Source organism: Lampris incognitus, chromosome 2 (genome assembly GCF_029633865.1).
Source record: "Lampris incognitus isolate fLamInc1 chromosome 2, fLamInc1.hap2, whole genome shotgun sequence".
NCBI lineage: Eukaryota > Metazoa > Chordata > Actinopteri > Lampriformes > Lampridae > Lampris > Lampris incognitus.
Window position 1 is genome coordinate 122,737,676 of NC_079212.1, and position 18,020 is coordinate 122,755,695.

Genomic DNA, 18,020 nt, shown 5'->3' on the forward strand with positions numbered 1-18,020 from the left:
TAGTTTGAGAAACAGACGCCTCACAGGTCCCCAACTGGCATCTTCATTAAATAGTACCTGTTAGAGCCTGTTTGTGCTGTCCTCTGAAGGGAGTAGTACACACCGGTGTAGGAAATCTTCAATTTCTTAGCAATTTCTCGCATGGAATAGCCTTCATTTCTAAGAACAAGAATAGACTGTCGAGTTTCAGATGAAAGTTCTCTTTTTCTGGCCATTTTGAGCGTTTAATTGACCCCACAAATGTGATGCTCCAGAAACTCAATCTGCTCAAAGAAGTGCCCATCCAACCAATCCAACTTGTGGGAGCTGCTTCTGGAAGCGTGGGGTGCAATTTCTCCAGATTACCTCAACAAATTAACAGCTAGAATGCCAAAGGTCTGCAATGCTGTAATTGCTGCAAATGGAGGATTCTTTGACGAAAGCAAAGTTTGATGTAAAAAAAATCTTATTTCAAATACAAATCATTATTTCTAACCTTGTCAATGTCTTGACTCTATTTTCTATTCATTTCACAACATATGGTGGTGAATAAGTGTGACTTTTCATGGAAAACACAAAATTGTTTGGGTGATCCCAAACTTTTGAACGGTAGTGTATGTATATGTAAATATATGTATATAAATATGTATATTAATGTATAAATCTATGTATAGATTCCCACGTAGAAAGTTAGCAGAAAAGTAACAAAACCGACACCACAAAAAAAAAACAATAAAAAAAAACAACACGACCACGCTTTGAAGCTGCTGTCTGCAACGCAACAGGAAGTGATCTCAGCAACGGGTTGAAATTTCCTGTTCGAGCGTTCTGTCGTCAGAAGAAGCAATGGCAGTGTAGGATTTTTTTTTTTTATTCTTCTGTACAGATATTTACTTCGTGGTCTTTGTGCTCCTTTATTGACGCACGGCCGACCGGAAGATTTGTAACAATGTTTCGGGAATGCGTCGGCACGGTCGGACGACTTGAAACATCGGCGGAGCTCTACGTGTGAGGTAACGTTAGCGCCCGAGCTGCATATGCTAGCTATTGAAGTTAGCCGACTGCGGTTCATGTGCGGCGTTTGCGAACGCTTGCTTGTTTTGTAGCGGCGCGTTTGCACAGTGGGGTTGAAAACGACAGCAAACGTTTATTAAAGTCACATGATCTCACATTTGAAACTGCGTGAACCTGGCATGTGTAAAGCCCGTTCGTCATCGCAGAGTTGTAGTAGTATTTGGTTTTGGCGCTCTGGGGCACTTTCGGTGTCTATTGAATTTGTGGAACCCTGTCATCTGTTATGTTAGAATCAAATTATCTGTAAAGCCCGTGTTAAATGAGTTATTGAACCTAGTTAACTCTGTGTATATACACGTCATTGTTTGCTTTCTGAACCAAGCCCGCGTTGCAACTTCTTTTGCCTTTATTGTAGATTTAGTCGCAAATGTCCAGACATTACATAATGACACTACCTGTCCGTTCTGTGGTAATCTCAGTTTTTGGCAGCACATATTAAAACTGCCCCCCCCCCCGATTTCACCTGATTTAATGCTGTCAAATTGGGACAGATTGTGCGTGGGGGTGTGTCTCCAAAACAAGTGGTCCGGATGAGTCAGGGCAGATTTGCTCTCCATAAGAAGCTTACACACTCTGTCTCTGGGGGAGAGAGCACACGTCAAAAGTTCAAACTGTAGCGTTGTTGGTTATATTGCTTTGCTCAACCACAGCATGCATCAGCTGCAATCTCAGTTGCAGTGAGTAGCATGATGGAACTGGATTATCGTTGTCTTCTGCAGAGCAGTGGTATTCAGCCATGTCCCATGGAGAGTATGCAGGCTTTCTTTCAACCTCAGCACTACGCTAAGGCTGAATGATATTGAAATAAAAATTAACATTGTGATATTTTTGTTCTTTGCAATATGTGCTGTAATATTAAAGAACAAAAGAGTTACACGAATTCAGCGCATATGCAGCTTTAATGTTAATGTAAGCTTTTGACTTTTCTTCTGACTTGTTTAGGCAGGGAAATAAGATAGTTGTCCAAGAAGTATTTAAATTAGCCTAATCATATTATGTGTTAAGTGTGCTAGAATAATTTTCTTCAAGAGTCGTCAAAAAAGTGGAGCATGCTGGATTCATTTTCTATCAAGCAAGTGTTAGCCCAACATGATTAATGTGCCCATTTTGGCTTACTTTTATCCTTTGCAGTGTGACATTTGCTTTTCTTTATATTGTGACGTTGAGATGGTGCCGTGTAGAGCTGAACAGGGAAGGAACAACAAGAGAAACCAGATGGTGGCGTGTTTGATTAGAAAGAGAACCTGCATCGTGTGCCCCCCCCCCCCCCCCGGGCCACATGTTGACTACCACTGCTATAGGTCAATACATTTGTCCCTGTCCTTGGTTTTGTTCTCACTCTGCTTAGACAAACCAGTTGAGCTGTCTGTAGGAAGCCCAACTGGTTAAAATAATTTCACCTGATGATTTATTATTGCGCTAATCCACAAATGGACGTGCGCTATTTCAGGTTTATAGGCTGGTTGGTGAGCAGTGGTTTGGTTAAATGTTTGAGACCCAACAAAACAGGGCACAACAATACTAAAGTTAATATCAGACACTCGGCTTATGTCAGGTTTGAATTAAATGTTACACACAAAGTAACTTGATTTGTTTTGTTTCAGCCATAAAGATTTTAGATAGCTCAGCTTAATGAAATTGATTAACCTACATGTTGACATGTCTTTTTTTTAGTATTCCATTGATCCCTAAAATGTCTAAAATCAAATGGATAAGTGCTTGTTACGAGACATGATTTACCACTTTAAGTTGGTGCAATCTTGATGCTGACTACCAAATGATATTATGTGTTTTTATGCTAGAGACACCCCTCTCAAATAAGCAAATAAGTAGTCAAATGTTTTAATTTAGAGAACTATAGGCCAATTCCCTGTTAATATGACTTCCAAGATCAAAATATGAGAAGAAAACATCCAGTACTCAGCAAATTTAAAGTCTGGCCCATTGCTAAAGTGTTTGGATAATTTTACTGAAATGAAAGAAAGTACACTAACTGAATGAGTTGGCTTAAATAGATTCATGTATGTCCATATGAAGTAAAAAAGAGCCTTTACTCAAATGGTATCTCTGTCCTGGTCTGTAAAGATCCTTGATCTTGAATAACACTGTTGATCTGCTGAAAAGTTAAATAAGCAAGCCAAAAATAAATATAGGTAGGTTTGCTCAAGAGGCAAGGATAACAATTACAGTTATCTAGTTCATAAACCAGTTTAGAAACCAACTCTTTTATCCATTGTTCAACATATCCAATACATTCCATAACTCACGAGAAACTTTGGTGGTTTTTAGAAAGAAAATTACTTTGAAATTATGGATATCGACCTGCCACAGAGGCTGGTAAAGGAAATAAAATTGTCAGCCACCTCTAGAATTTACCATCATGTTGCTTGTGTACCTCTTTTTCCACATTTAGCATAAGGAAAGGCAATATCCAACAAACATTACTATCTGGAGCTGACTCTCACAAGTGACCTGGGATGGGCTGCACATTTCACTGTGTTTAATCATATACCACAGTTTTAACGTACACATTTAATTTTAAAGAACATAAGCATTTTGGTTCAAACTAACGATTCATCTAAACTAGGACCCCTGCTGTAGTTAAAAACGTATAAAATGCTTATGAGATACAAAACACAGTAAAATGGCTGTGCTCTTCAAATCATCAGTTCTTGTAATTGGAGCCACATACTAGCAAAATATTGCAAGGTCATGAGTTTTGAAATTGTGCAGCCTCAAGGGATGGTACACTACACTTTTGTATTCCATTGACATCAATTCAAGCACATGCAGAGAATGGGAAAAGGTATTTTCATCTGTCTGTGAGGAATTTTTGTCTCTTCGCTCCATACCAAAATTCAAACTTGATGAACTTTGACTGGTGAATTCATATAACATTAACACGTTTGACCAATAGAGATGCTCTGTGTCACTGTGACCTCGGTGCTGAAAATCAAACATGGTGAATGAGTCTATCATTCTAATGTTTTTTGCACCATCTAATCTTTTATACTTTTGATTTGACAGATTAAAAAATAAACTCCCGAAGAAAGGCTGCATAGTTTGCAGTGTCATGTTCTATGAATTACTTGACCTTAATCCTAGTCTTTTAAAGGGATTTTTGTGGGACCTTAATTTTCTGCCTTACAAAATGAAGGGCTGTTTTGTTTCTTAAGGCTGCAGTATTAAACTTGAAATATTTATCTTATGACTGGGAGTTCTGTGAATTAGAGCTCTTTCAAATTGCTTTATTTTCCTTATTAATCAAGCTTGCCACCTCTTCCATTTGTTTTCCCACTTAGAGAGTAAGTTAACTTTTTTCACTTTTGAACTCATGAAAATGTTGCCGGGTATAAATTAGAATCGTACAAGGCAAACTTCATCTATCATTTCACTATTGAGAAAATATTAGCCCAAGTTTAAGTGTCCCTTCATAAAATAGGCTCAAAGTAGCCACAGAGATAATATCTATAGGGTAGCTACAATGTGCAGGAAGGCTAGAAGGTAAATAGGCAAACACAGTGTAATTATGTCTTAATGCATGCTCAATAATCCAGGTAAGAAAATCAAAGAAAGGTGAATCAGTTCATCTGGACACAACGTTTATTGAGTGAAACATGCGCAGTCCTGGGTCTTCCGGGTTCAAATTTTGAATGACGAATATAGACTACTGCCCCATGCTGGTATGGAGAGTTATTGCCTCTCACGCAGGCGCAGAACGTACATGCTAGTTGGCCGTTGGCTGTAGTCTTTGCAGTGTGTTCAAGTGCTACTTTTTGGCCCAGGCGCAGGCGATGTGAGGCATGCAACAGTCGTCCTTCATCACTGCTAGTTCTCTGATGTCAGTTTGGTGTGTCTGGGCCCCAAATGAATTGATTCAACTTTCTTTGACAGTGTAATTATCTGTGCATTTAATGGTTTTATGTCAGGTCTTATAATGAGGTTGGTTGGCCACTCTAAACAAAAACTTGGCTGGACCATATTTCTTAAAAGAAAGATTAGACAAAAAGACTGACAAAATCAATGCAGAGTCAGCTGTTTCCAACAAGTTAAAGATACATTTCACTGTCATTATTGTTGATGTTATTTCAAATTTGAATCATACTTGATATATAAAAAAAAATTCAAATGCAGTCAATATTTGAAAAGAAAATGCCATTTTCTGCTTACAGCCAAGTTCCGACTAGATTCAGCCATTTCTATAATACTCAGAATTTATATGTTGAACACTGCAGTCAGAGATCTAACCCCCGGCAGAGCCAAGACACCACCCAGCAACTGTTACCATTGTTACAATGATCAAGTAATTGATGGCATAACATTACAAACTAATCACATTTCCCATTGATACTTACATTAAAGCACAATTCCTCAGTTGATAAGACTGAACATAAAAGAAAAAAGCTGAGTGTAAAGCAAGCTGACAGCTGACGTTAGTGATTCAGTTTTCAACAGTAATCAAATTAAAGAAAAAAAAAAATGCAGCAGCTGACTAAAAAAAACAGTGCTTCACATGGACAGGAAAGAGTTAATAAATAGTGTCTTCGTCAAAGTTAAAAAGACACAATGTCTATCAAAGCTTTAGAATATCTGCGGCCAAACAAATAACAAATTAAGATGTCATTACTATTAACCATGTGCTCTAGACCTTTTTCTTCATTGTAATAAAATTGTCAACAATTGTTTAGTTTCACAGTATAATCACAACAGCTTGCTGGATGTTCAATAAAGTAATCACATATCTAGCTAACGTCATGTAGCACTTACTCGACAGTCATATGCCATCTTGGACACTCTGGGAATCTTTGAGAAAAAAAAATCTCACAAAACTCCTCTATCCAAATGGAAACTAAAGCTATCATGATTTGTCAAACATGCGGGCAGCCCCTCTGAGTTTTCTTGTTCATCCAACAGATATTGCCCTCGATGAAATTTGTGGCAACATGGGGAGGGACTTATTTCAGTAGACATCGGTGTCCAATTATTACAGATACACCACCAGTCATTGTTAGCCACTGCTCTAGCTCCTTGTTGGGCAGGAAATATTGCTGTTGCCGGCAGTTGTTTGTCTTCATTGTACTCCAACTCATGAAAGTACAGTTGTGACGTCGCCTTTCCATTAAAATGTCACAAAATATACCCTCATCCATCATGTCCTCTACATCTCGGCTGGCCATTTCTACTTATCATACTTTACTTTTTAAAATTACCACTATCTAAATGGAGTCTGAAGGCAATTGTGCATCTTGGTAATTCTTCCTGATGAAGATGGACTCTTGCCCACAGTGCCTTGTTCTCTCTCCCTGAAGATGTATGAGCAAAGCCTACCCTACCCACTGTGCTCCCCAGTGACAGAGCGAGTAGACAGAAATGTTGTAGTCCTGGGGTGTCCGGGTGGCGTGGCGGTCTATTCTGTTGCCTACCAACACAGGGATTGCCAATTCAAATCCCTGTGTTACCTCCGGCTTGGTCGGGTGTCCCTACAGACACAATTGGCCGTGTCTGCGGGTGGGAAGCTGGATGTGGGTATGTATCCTGGTGGCTGCACTAGCACCTCCCCTGGTCGGTCGGGGCGCCTGTTCGGGGAGGGGGTTACTGGGGGGAATAGCGTGATCCTCCCATGGGCTACATCCCCCTGGCAAAACTCTTCGCTGCCAGGTGAAAAGAAGCGGCTGGCAACTTCACATGTATCGGAGGAGGCATGTGGTAGTCTGCAGCCCTCCCCGGATTGGCAGAGGGGGTGGAGCAGAGACCGGGACAGCTCGGAAGAGTGGGATCATTGCTGGGTACAGTTGGGGAGAAAAAAAAGGGGGGGGGGGTTTAAATAAATAAATAAATTGATGTCGTCCTATAGTGAACAGATACAGTTTAAAAATGACAAAGTTTCCCTTTTTAAGTTTGAAAAGAAGCGGATGGAAATTTGTTCCTGATTGATTAGGGTCAGGGGTCTCAAATTTACTCTGATTTCTTTGTACTTGATGTGAAAGGCTACTCGGCCCTCATATCACCAAACCCAGTGCATATGGAATTTGAAAGGTTTCATATTAGCGCTGAAACGATTAGTTGAATAATCCATTGGTAAATTAATAGTAAATTAGTCTATTACAATTTTGGTAGTCGATTAATAGTTTGCCATTCATCAAATATTAATACCAAATTGTAGTTATTTTCATAAAAAGGATGCATATTGTACTCTGATCAATGTGGAATTTCTGACCACGATTAATAGTTTTCACTACCATTTTCACATGCCAGCATTTTAATTGTCCAAAAAAATTTATTAATTTTTTATTCACGCTTAAATATGCTTCATCATTACTGAAATGTTTGTAACATGGAGAAAGGTGATTTACTGTCCAAATCGTGAACTCTACATTTGTTAACTCTTGATTTCTTGGCTTTTATAAGAGTTTGTTTGCAATTGAGTTAGTTCTTGGATTGTTTTACCCGTTACACATTTTGCATACATTTTATTAAAGTGACTTTGCTAGTATATTTATTCTGTGTCATGCAGAAGGCAAGGGTGTTTTCAAGAGGAAAAAATAATTCCCACCTACTAAAGAGGAAGCTGATAGAAATACATTTGCAACCAAGAGTATTTCAGTTTGGGAGCACCATCGTTCATTTTCAAATAACTGAGCTTAGCGCTAGATAAGAATCAAGGCAAACATTTCTAGTTGTCTGCCAAGTTTTATGTTGCTGAGGTTTGGTTTCCCAGGATTGAAAACTGGTCTTTCTGGGTGCTCGGACAACTGATCTATCCATCCCTATGGTCAGTATGGACATGTGCAATCACTAGGATATGTCCCTGCAGTGTGAAGGTTTTTACATTTACTTTTAGCTGAAAGATATCCACAACAGTGGGCGTCCGGGTAGCGTGGCGGTCTATTCCGTTGCCTACCAACACGAGGATTGCCTGATTGAATCCCCGTGTTACCTCCGGCTTGGTCGGGTGTTCCTACAGACACAATTGGCTGTGTCTGCGGATGGGAAGTCACTGCACTAGCGCCTCCTCTGGTCGGTTGGGGCGCCTGTTCGGGGGGGACGATGAACTGGGGTAATAGTGTGATCCTCCCACACGCTACGTCCCCCTGGCAAAACTCCTCACTGTCAGGTGAAATGAAGCGGCTGGTGACTCCACATGTATCGGAGGAGGCATGTGGTAGTCTGCAGCCCTCCCCGGCTCAGCAGAGGGGGTGGAGCAGCGATTGGGACGGCTTGGAAAAGTGGAGTAATTGGTCGGATACAATTTGGGAGACAAAGGAAGAAAAAAAATATCCACAACAGTCACAATCTGTCTTTCTTTGGCCCTTTCTTACTCATACATTTTGAGTTATAATCATAGCATTTGATTGATTGCTAAGTGCAGTGTTTACTTTTGGTGCAGGTGTAATGGAGTTGCATAATACTTATCTAGGTTCTCATGAGGTTTGCACCCTTTAGACAAGATCTAATTCACCTGGACCTGTGTGTGAATGTGGGGGTGGGGAAAGTGTGACATAGTGTACTATGTATAGCTTTTAGGTAATTGAGTTTCACATTATATACTATGTATAATGTTTAGGATGCTTGACATTGCTGGGCTGTCAGCATCATGCATCATACCTGAGCTGCACCATTCATCTAACCTAAATATATCTGACAATCTCTGCTACAATCATCTTTGTCTCCTTTACTCAGTGAGCGACATGGATAGCTCTGTCACATTGTGGCAGTTCCTTCTCCAGCTCCTGTTGGACTCAACTAATGAGCAGCTGATCTGCTGGACTAACGAGGAAGGGGAGTTCAAACTGCTGCAGGCCGAGAAGGTGGCCAGGCTGTGGGGTGCCAGGAAGAACAAGCCCAACATGAACTATGATAAACTCAGCAGGGCTCTCAGATATTACTACGACAAGGTAAGTCAGTCATATCAGCTCATCTCATCTACAAGGGACGTGGCAGTGCATTCCCTTCCTAGTATCAATGTAGCTGTCGGAGCATTATAAGATCCCGATCTACAGGAATTTTTGTGATCAAGTACCCCTTTAGTGCATTTTTATTGTTGTTGTTGGTGATGTTTTTGGTGTAATGATGAATCAAGTCCTATTTGGGAAAAATCAGAGTTAAGAACTAAATGCTCGAATCACAAGAAGCAGCAATCTGTTGGAACATAACCAAGCTGACATGGAATTTTGTAGAATTCATAGTACGCAAAATAGAAATAAAATGTAAAATTGGGGAAAAAAAAAAGATTTCAGAAAAGGCATCACCAATTCATCCTCCAGCCTACTTTTGCCTGAAAATATGGTGTCGGAAAAGGAAATTCAGAAAAGGCCATGCCCATCATGGGTCTCGTTACAAACGCAGTACTTAACTGAAAATGTAGTTTGCCATTTACATGCATCCATACTTCTTGAAAACCCCCATAGCCTCATCTTTTAAGTGGAAAACAATAATTTAAGGTTTTATTTATCTTCTTGTGGGTGGAAGTAAAGCCCAATGACAGACCTAAGGACAGATCACCGAGCTGTCAGTCATTGTAAACCATAACCACATCTTAAGCTAAGCTCTCTGGGTGTTTTTTTACTTCTCAGGCCCTTGCAAAGCATGCCAAGGCAAGACAGGACTTTATCTCTGAAGTCCGTATCGGGGAGCTCTGTCTCCCACTCAGCTTGTGGTTCTGCCTAAACACAGCCTGACCCTGTGGGAGTTCTGGGCATGGCAGCTTGGTATGTTGGGCTGCAGTATAATTGGCTGCTTGCTTGGTGTAGACAGGAAGAATGGGGCTGTCCCACGCACAGTGTTTTTGTGTGGCTTCAGCCGTCTATATTTTTACCCTCCCTCTCCATCTCTTGACACTTATTGCCTTCTTGATAGAAGCCTAATAAGTTAGTTTGTCTTTTTTGTGCATATATTTTGTTTTCTTTAACATTTTTACTGAATACGGTGAGGATAATGTGATGTTTTAGAGCCATTTAGAAAAATGTTTCACTTCATGCACCAACTGACTATGTATGTCCTAGATTAATAATTTTTCTTCCCCTGTCTTTCAATAGAATATCATAAAGAAGGTGAGCGGTCAGAAGTTTGTCTATCGCTTCGTATCCTACCCAGATATATTGAAAGGAGACCTGGCTACGCGGACGGAGGGCTGCGATGTCTCTGGGGGCACCCAGTTGCTGTCAGAGAGGGGTGACAATGCTTTACAAGAGGGAGAGTCTGGGGACAAGGTTAAGGCAGGAGGCAATACAGGGGGACAAGGTTCTAACACCAAGCAGTCCAATCGTAATGACTACATCCACTCTGGCCTGTACACCTCTTTCACGCTCAACTCACTACAGAATGGACGCCAGCTCTTTAAGTCTATCAAGGTAGAGAACCCAGCAGAGAAAATGGTAGACAAGAGGGGGACCAGTGTCACAACACAGAGCCAGGAGCCGTCTCCTCAGCCACCGCAGCCTACCGTATCCCCATCCGTCATTAAGTTTGGAAACAGCCCTGTGAAGCAAACACTTCCACCTTCTCAGGTCACCATTGAGCAACCCCAGGCATCTAGCCAAACTTTGTATCTGCCCCAAGCTCCACCTCCGAAGGCCAATGACATCACCACACAGTCCTCGCTCATGTCCCACCCTGTGTGTTCCTTTGAAGTCATCCGCCTTTCAGAACCACAATTCAACCTTTCAGAGCTGACCTCACCAAGCCCCTCCCCAAATATAGTGCCTGATACTTCTCAGGAGCTGGTGATTGACAGTGACATCGAGTCCATAACCTCACAGCCCACAGACTGTCAGACTGAGGAAATAAAGGCAAGTAAATATAGCAATACTCACACATGAAAAGGTCCGGTTTGACGACATCACATGTGAAATACTGAATTTTTTATAGTTAAAAAAAAAAAAAAAACCAAAACATGGTTACAGTGCTGGAAACCTGGACATTCTAAGTTTGTATGTTACTTTGTTCACTTCAATAATTTTTTTTTTACATTTATGGCACTTGCCCCCTTTTGTGGCATTCGTTCAATGTGATTATAGGTCAAATGATCCTAAAATTAACGGAACTTTTGTTACTTTGTTGACTCTAGTCATTCAGTTGGAAGCCATAATGTTAAACCACCAACACTGCTACAAAAACTATGAAAAATATTCATTTAATTTGGCTCAACTCACTTTAGGAAGCATGTTTAGTCAGTTAAAGTATGTATAGATACTACATTACATTAATACAACATTAATACTAAATAACTTGATAAAACCTTGCCTTGAACTGACAAAAGGTGTCACCCATCATATTTCAGTCAAAACCACAGGGGATTTTTTACAACATGAAACGTGTTTATTGGATGAATGAATGGATGGATGGATTTGTTTGATGTGAACAGAAAAAAAATGGGCATCCCTTAAACTGTCTTTAGTTTGGTGTTTCCCTAAAACCTTTCCAAGCAAAAGGTAAAATAACGGAGGAGGCTTTTTTACCCTGAAATTTTTATCCCAACCCACCATTGGTTTAATGAGTAGTACATAGTAAAAGTAAGGGTCCTTGCATATCTTTCGCTTCAATCTTTAATGCCCGTACCAGTATCCTTCAATTATTAATCCGTCTTTCTCCATGTCTGTTTGCCTGTTAGGGGGAAAGTAACTCATTATTTGGAGGTGAGGCAGTGGTTGGGGAGGCAGAAACCAGTGCATCTCCATCAACCCTCAGCGCCACAATGAGCATTCAGAGCTCAGGCAAGACACGAAAGCCCCCTAAAGTCCTGGAGCTGAGCACCCCGACTCTGCTGGTCACCACCTCCGATTTCTCACCGATGAACATCTGCAGCCCTTCCCTACCCACTGCCTCTCTCACACCAGCAATGCTACAGGTCAGAGCTCAGCTGCATGTTTATTCAGCTGTAAATTGGCTTAATGCCTTTACAAGCTGTTTTTGCAGTGTGGTGTAATGTTTTCTTTCACTTGATTACAGCAAGTTCAGACAAAAGAGTCTTAACAAAGTCAATATTATGAAAAATGTGCATGTTAAAGTTAAAATGTATGAAGGATTTTTTATTCTTTTCTTGTTCCATTTATAGCATTAATCTAATAAACCAATAATTTGTATCAGCCAATGGTAACGAGATGCACATATTAGGATACTCTCAATTTACCAATCTCAGATAGTTTATTGCAGAGAAATGCTTGGCTTATCAATTTTGTTTGACTTGGAGAGAGAGAGGGGGGGGGAGAGAGAGAGAGAGAGAGAGAGAGAGAGAGAGAGAGAGAGAGAGAGAGAGAGAGAGAGAGAGAGAGCGAGAGAGGAGGGTTGTTTCCAAGCATGTGCACAGATTGATTGAAATGATGACATAAGCTATCAAATTAAATGGTGGATTGAATGAAATCCTATAATATTAAATGCTGCATCAACTAAAATCAGTACAATAAAATGTCATGTCAGATAAAATCCAGTTATATTAAATGTTGAAGTGTTAAAATACTGCCAAATGTAATTATTGCACAGTGGTAAAATTAAATTATTTACAAATCATTTTCTCATTCTATTTGATTGCCTTGACATTTATTTAATCACAAGTCATTTAAACCATTCAATTTGCTGCAATTCCAATCATCTCTGGGTCATTTAATTCAATGCTGCTTTCACTGCCAAGTTAATTCCATGCCGCTTTCAACACCACTTTATCTTATTCAATAGTGGTTCCAATTTGTGTCAGTCGACTGGTTCTATCCTGCCCACCAACGTACGTACATTTATGATCTATGCACTCTACAATTGACTGCACTTGACAGGTTTGACATGTAGGGCTGAATTCCAGTGTCCACACTTACAGCCTTATTGACTTTGAGATGCATTCCCACCATGTCTGCAAGGGTTTGGAGGTGTCCCAGTTAAAAAAAAAAAACAGCAAGCGCAGGAGAGCTCTGATGTGGACTTTTTGACACCCATATACGGCCTTTCTCTTAGCCTGCATTTCTGCAGACTTTTCGGAGGGGCTTGCCCTCAATTCACATAGCGAAATTGTCCTGCCCTCCAAACTAGTTAAACAAACCAAGTACGGCTAGCGCCGGCAAGAAGACATTTATCTATATGTGTAAACATCTGGCAACTATTTTTATGTCTAAATTTATTAGTATTTTTAGTCAAACATTTGCATAAGATTTCCATATCTGACATGGCATTCCTGGCATTTGATAACTTACCTTTTTATATTTAAAACACAAACAGGCTGTGATCAACAAACTGATACGTTCATCAAGCTGCTGTTGATATTAAAAAGATGCACAATTAATAGTACTGAAGCAGCTATTGGTAAATGCTGCATTTTCTGGATAGCAAAGTATAATTTCACAAAAGGGCTGCCCCACTCTCCTTTTCATTCTATTTTCTGCTTTTTATACCATTTTTATATTACATATATATAATATAAAAATTGATATATACACTGCTCAAAAAAATAAAGGGAACACATAAGCAATGCAATGTAGCTCCAAGTCAATCACACTTTTGAGATATCAACCTGTCCAGTTAGGAAGCAACACTGATTTGTGAATCAATTTCACCTGTTGGTAAATTGTCTAATTTCCACCAGGTGGAAATTAGACAATTTGCAAGACAACCCCTATAAAAGGAATGGATTTGCAGGTGGTGGCCACAGACCATTTGCCTGTCCTCATCTTTTCTGGCCGATCTTTGGTTAGTTTTTAATTTTGCTAGTGCCCTCACCACTAGAGGTGGCATGAGGCGGTATCTGCAACCTACAGAAGTTGCTCAGGTAGTGCAGCTCATCCAGGATGGCACATCAATGCGTGCTGTGGCAAGAAGATTTGATATGTCTCCCAGCACAGTGTCCAGAGCATGGAGGAGGTACCAGGAGACAGGCCAGTACACCAGGAGACGTGGAGGGGGCCGCAGGAGGACAACAACCCCGCAGCAGGACCGCTATCTGGTCCTTTGTGCAAGGAGGAACAGGAGGAGCCCTACAAAACGACCTTCAACAGGCCACTAATGTGCAGGTTTCTGCTCAAACAGTGAGAAACAGAATGCATGAGGATGGTATGAGGGCCCGACGTCCACAATTGGGGCCTGTGCTCACAGCCCAACACCGTGCAGCCCGATTGACCTTTGCCAGAGAACATCTTGGTTGGCAGATTCGCAATTGGCGCCCTGTGCTCTTCACAAATGAGAGCAGGTTCACACTGAACACATGTGACAGACGTGAGAGAGTCTGGAGACGCTGTGGAGAACGTTCTGCTGCCTGCAACATCCTCCAGCATCACCGGTTTGGCGGTGGGTCAGTGACGATCTGGGGAGGCATATCCTTGGAGGGCCGCACAGACCTCTACGTGCTAGCCAGAGGTACCATGACTGCCATTAGGTACCGGGATGAGATCCTCAGACCCATTGTCAGACCATATGCTGGTGCAGTGGGCCCTGGGTTCCTGCTCATGCATGACAATGCTTGTCCTCATGTGGCCAGAGTGTGTCAGCAGTTCCTGTATGTCGAGGGCATTGATGCTATGGACTGGCCTGCACGTTCCCCAGACCTGAATCCAATCGAGCACCTCTGGGACATCATGTCTCGTACCATCCGCCAACGCGATGCCGCACCACAGACTGTCCAGGAGTTGACCGATGCCCTGATCCAGGTCTGGGAGGAGATCCCTCAGGAGACCATCCGTCGTCTCATCAGGAGCATGCCCAGACGTTGTAGGGAGTGCATACAGGCACGTGGAGGCCACACACACTACTGAGCCTCATTTTGAATCGTCTTGAAGAATTTCCACAGAAGTTGGATCAGCCTATGTTCTCATTTTCCACTTTGATTTTGAGTATGATTCTGAATCCAGACCTTAATGGGCTAATGATTTTGATTTCCATTGATCATTCTTAGGTTATTTTTGCTCTAAACGCATTCCTCTGTCTAATAAATAAAGATTTTCAGCTGAAATATTTCATTCATCGAGGTCTATATTGTGTTTTTAGGTGTTCCCTTTATTTTTTTGAGCAGTGTATATACATATACTATATATAGATGTGTAGAAAAAACTTTTAATACATAGCAGTACAAGCTTATTTCGTGTGTCACACACTCATCAGCTGCTAATGTCTTGTGTAGAAAAAAACTTTTAATAGATAGAGCTGCAAGACATTAGCAGCTGATGAGTGCGCGATGCACGAAACAAGTTTGTACTGCTATAAAAAGAGTTTTTTTCCTACATCTATATTGACAGTCCGCTCCTCATTTGTTGAGCACTTTTATCAACACCATTGATGATTTCCGGGGGAAAAAAAGCTATATATATATATATATATATATATATATATATATATATATATATATACATACAACTATGTTAAAAGAAACACTCAATGGTGAGGCAAGTGCGCAACAAATAAGGAGAAAAATAATCCAGTGAGTCAAGTAAATTCTTTGAGATGGTACAAGCTTGTTTCATACCATAAGCAATTACCAGCTGTCAATAAAGTTACTCGAGGAAAGGACATACCATTTACTGCCTCATCATGCACAGCACGTGCACATTGTCCAATGGGGAAGGGAGAGGTGCGACATACAAAAATTCAAAAACGTGATCGCTAACGGAGGTGCGACATTAAAAATTCAAAAACACGTGATCGCTAACGGCCCTTGGTATTTGTCTATGGTCATTATTTACTTATAACTGCAAAATAGGTGCTTATATCTGTCTGCAACTGCTGGTCAGTTCATTCCTGTTATTCAATGTAGACATTTCTGGTTTGCAAATGATAAAATATTTTTCACTTAGACATGGGTTGAACATTTTACTACTGGTTGAATATGCCCTGTTCTTTGAGAGGATTTTCCAGGTGGTTGAATAATTAAAGTTTCTGTCCGCCAATGACCAAATATAACACCTTAAAGATGTTACATTCTTTAAACTGTTGTTTCTAAAGCTACACATGTGTGCATTAAACCTCTTTTTGAATGTTCCCTCTGTTAGATCGATGTATGTCTCTATTTTGCCGTTGTCGTCTCTCGTCACTGTAGCTTGGTAGAGAACTCCCTTCATCTGGTATTTTCCTTTGAGGGGGCATGAGTCATTCACACGGCAGTTGCTGAATATTAGGCATGCAGCTGTAAATAATTTTCAAATCATTTCAAAATCATTTATTTATATAGCCCAATGTCACAAATTACAAATTTGCCTCAGTGGACTTAACATTAACACAACATCCTGTCCTTAGACCCTCTCATCGGATAAGGAACAACTCCCTAAAAAAAAAAAACCTTTAACAGGGAGAAAAAATAGGAAGAAACCTCAGGGAGAGCAACAGAGGAGGGATCTCTCTCTCAAGACGGACAGTGTGCAATGGATGTTGTGTTCACGCAATTTACATAATACAACATTGAAAGAGGATAACAGAATTATAATGGACATAAAATTTATGAAGAACATGATGCACAGCATGCCAAGCAGTATCCAGATGCCAGTGGAACAGTCCAGGACCCAATTTTGGTGGTGTTCTTATTGAATATCTTCCTCAGTTGATGGTCCGGGGTAAAGCACTTATCCAAAAGTTCAAAAAACTGCTTACTGATGTTTGTGGCCACGGTATCAATGTAGGGTGGGTTGTACCAGGTGATGTTTTGTTTTCTGCTACGTTTGTTGATTTGCTGGCTGTTTCGTTTTCTGCTACGTTTGTTGATTTGCTGGCAGTCAGTATATAATGGTGGGATGTACTTAAGATTAGAATTGTAGCTGCTCTTTTGTAATGCATCTTGGTATGGGGGTGTAGCTTTGTTGAATATGGACTCATCAGATGATAATTTTGAGACTCTTCTATTAATGCTTTCTGGGATGTTCTTCAAGATGATGGGTGGGTAGTTACTTTCTTTATGGACATACTGCAGTGTGTTGTTGGGCTTAATGTATGGCTTGTATGTGCGATTCCTAAGGTCCATTGAGGTGTCCAGAAAGTCAATTTGTTTTTTGTTTGCTTCAATAGTGATTTTTAGCCCATTGTTTGAGAATATTTTGCAGATTGTTTTCTTAATTTGCTCGACCTCTCTTGGTGTTTTGCTACAAATTGCTAGCCCATCATCCCTATAGAGTCCACATTGATGTCTAGGTCCTGTAGTTGATACATCAAATACATTTCAATTAGTTCACAAGTTTCCGCCCCGTCGAAGCTGCCCATGGTTATATCAGACTTACTACTACCTTTTTTATACTATGGGTTTCCATTGTGGTACAAAAGTGATTCCTTCACCTGGTATATTATGTCTCTGTCTTGCTCAGATATCACTGTGTGTTTTGCAGCAAAATCAATGTTTTCGGATAGTAACTCTGCTTATGGAGGTGTAGAACTCACAGATATCAAAACATATGAATTTGCACTTCTTCTTGTCATCTATGTTCCTAAACTATTCTAATACATGGTCCATGTTTTTCCATTGGTTTACGGGGACTTTTTTCAAGATTTGATCGTTCATGTTTTTGATGATTTTTTTACTTATCTTTCCGATTTCCGGTTTGGTGGGGTTGATCAGTTTGCATGTTGGCTTGTTTAAAAAGTTAAGTTTGTGGTCCTTCAGGGTGACAAAGGCTTGGTTCTGGGCAGTGACATCAATGCAGTTGTCTAATTTTAGGTCCGAGGCGATTTTTTTCCCCCCTTCCTTTCATCGTTACTTTTCTTTCGGCGGTCTCTGCGGCCCTCTTGTATGATTTTGTGACATTATTTTCTAGGAGGCTGCCATATTGCTCGGGTTTTAATTTGTGAAAGTTAGTGGTTTTGTCGGCTGCAATGAGGAGCATATCATCTTCTTATCTTTTTTGAATCATTGTGTAATTTGTTCTGGAATGTTTAGTTGGTGGTTGAAATTTGATGTTTTTAATCATTTCGAGCATGCCATCTTCAAAGAGTTTCAATTTGGGATGGGCGGCGGTGATTTTGAAGATTTGAATCCATAATTTTGCTTGTTAATTGGTTTATCATCTGGATTTAGAAAG

General features: G+C 40.5%; 1 protein-coding gene across 1 annotated transcript in view; it reads left to right on the forward strand.

Annotated features, from left to right (window-relative positions):
• Positions 1-906: 906 nt before the first annotated feature.
• The window catches only part of elk4 (ETS transcription factor ELK4), a 31,161-nt gene continuing 14,047 nt past the window's right edge, over positions 907-18,020 (forward strand). The window contains exons 1-4 of the mRNA XM_056274287.1: positions 907-992; positions 8,734-8,948; positions 10,089-10,841; positions 11,663-11,899. Coding sequence (XP_056130262.1) covers positions 8,742-8,948; positions 10,089-10,841; positions 11,663-11,899 — 1,197 coding nt within the window. The 5' untranslated portion in view covers positions 907-992; positions 8,734-8,741. The remainder of the gene's footprint in view (positions 993-8,733; positions 8,949-10,088; positions 10,842-11,662; positions 11,900-18,020) is intronic.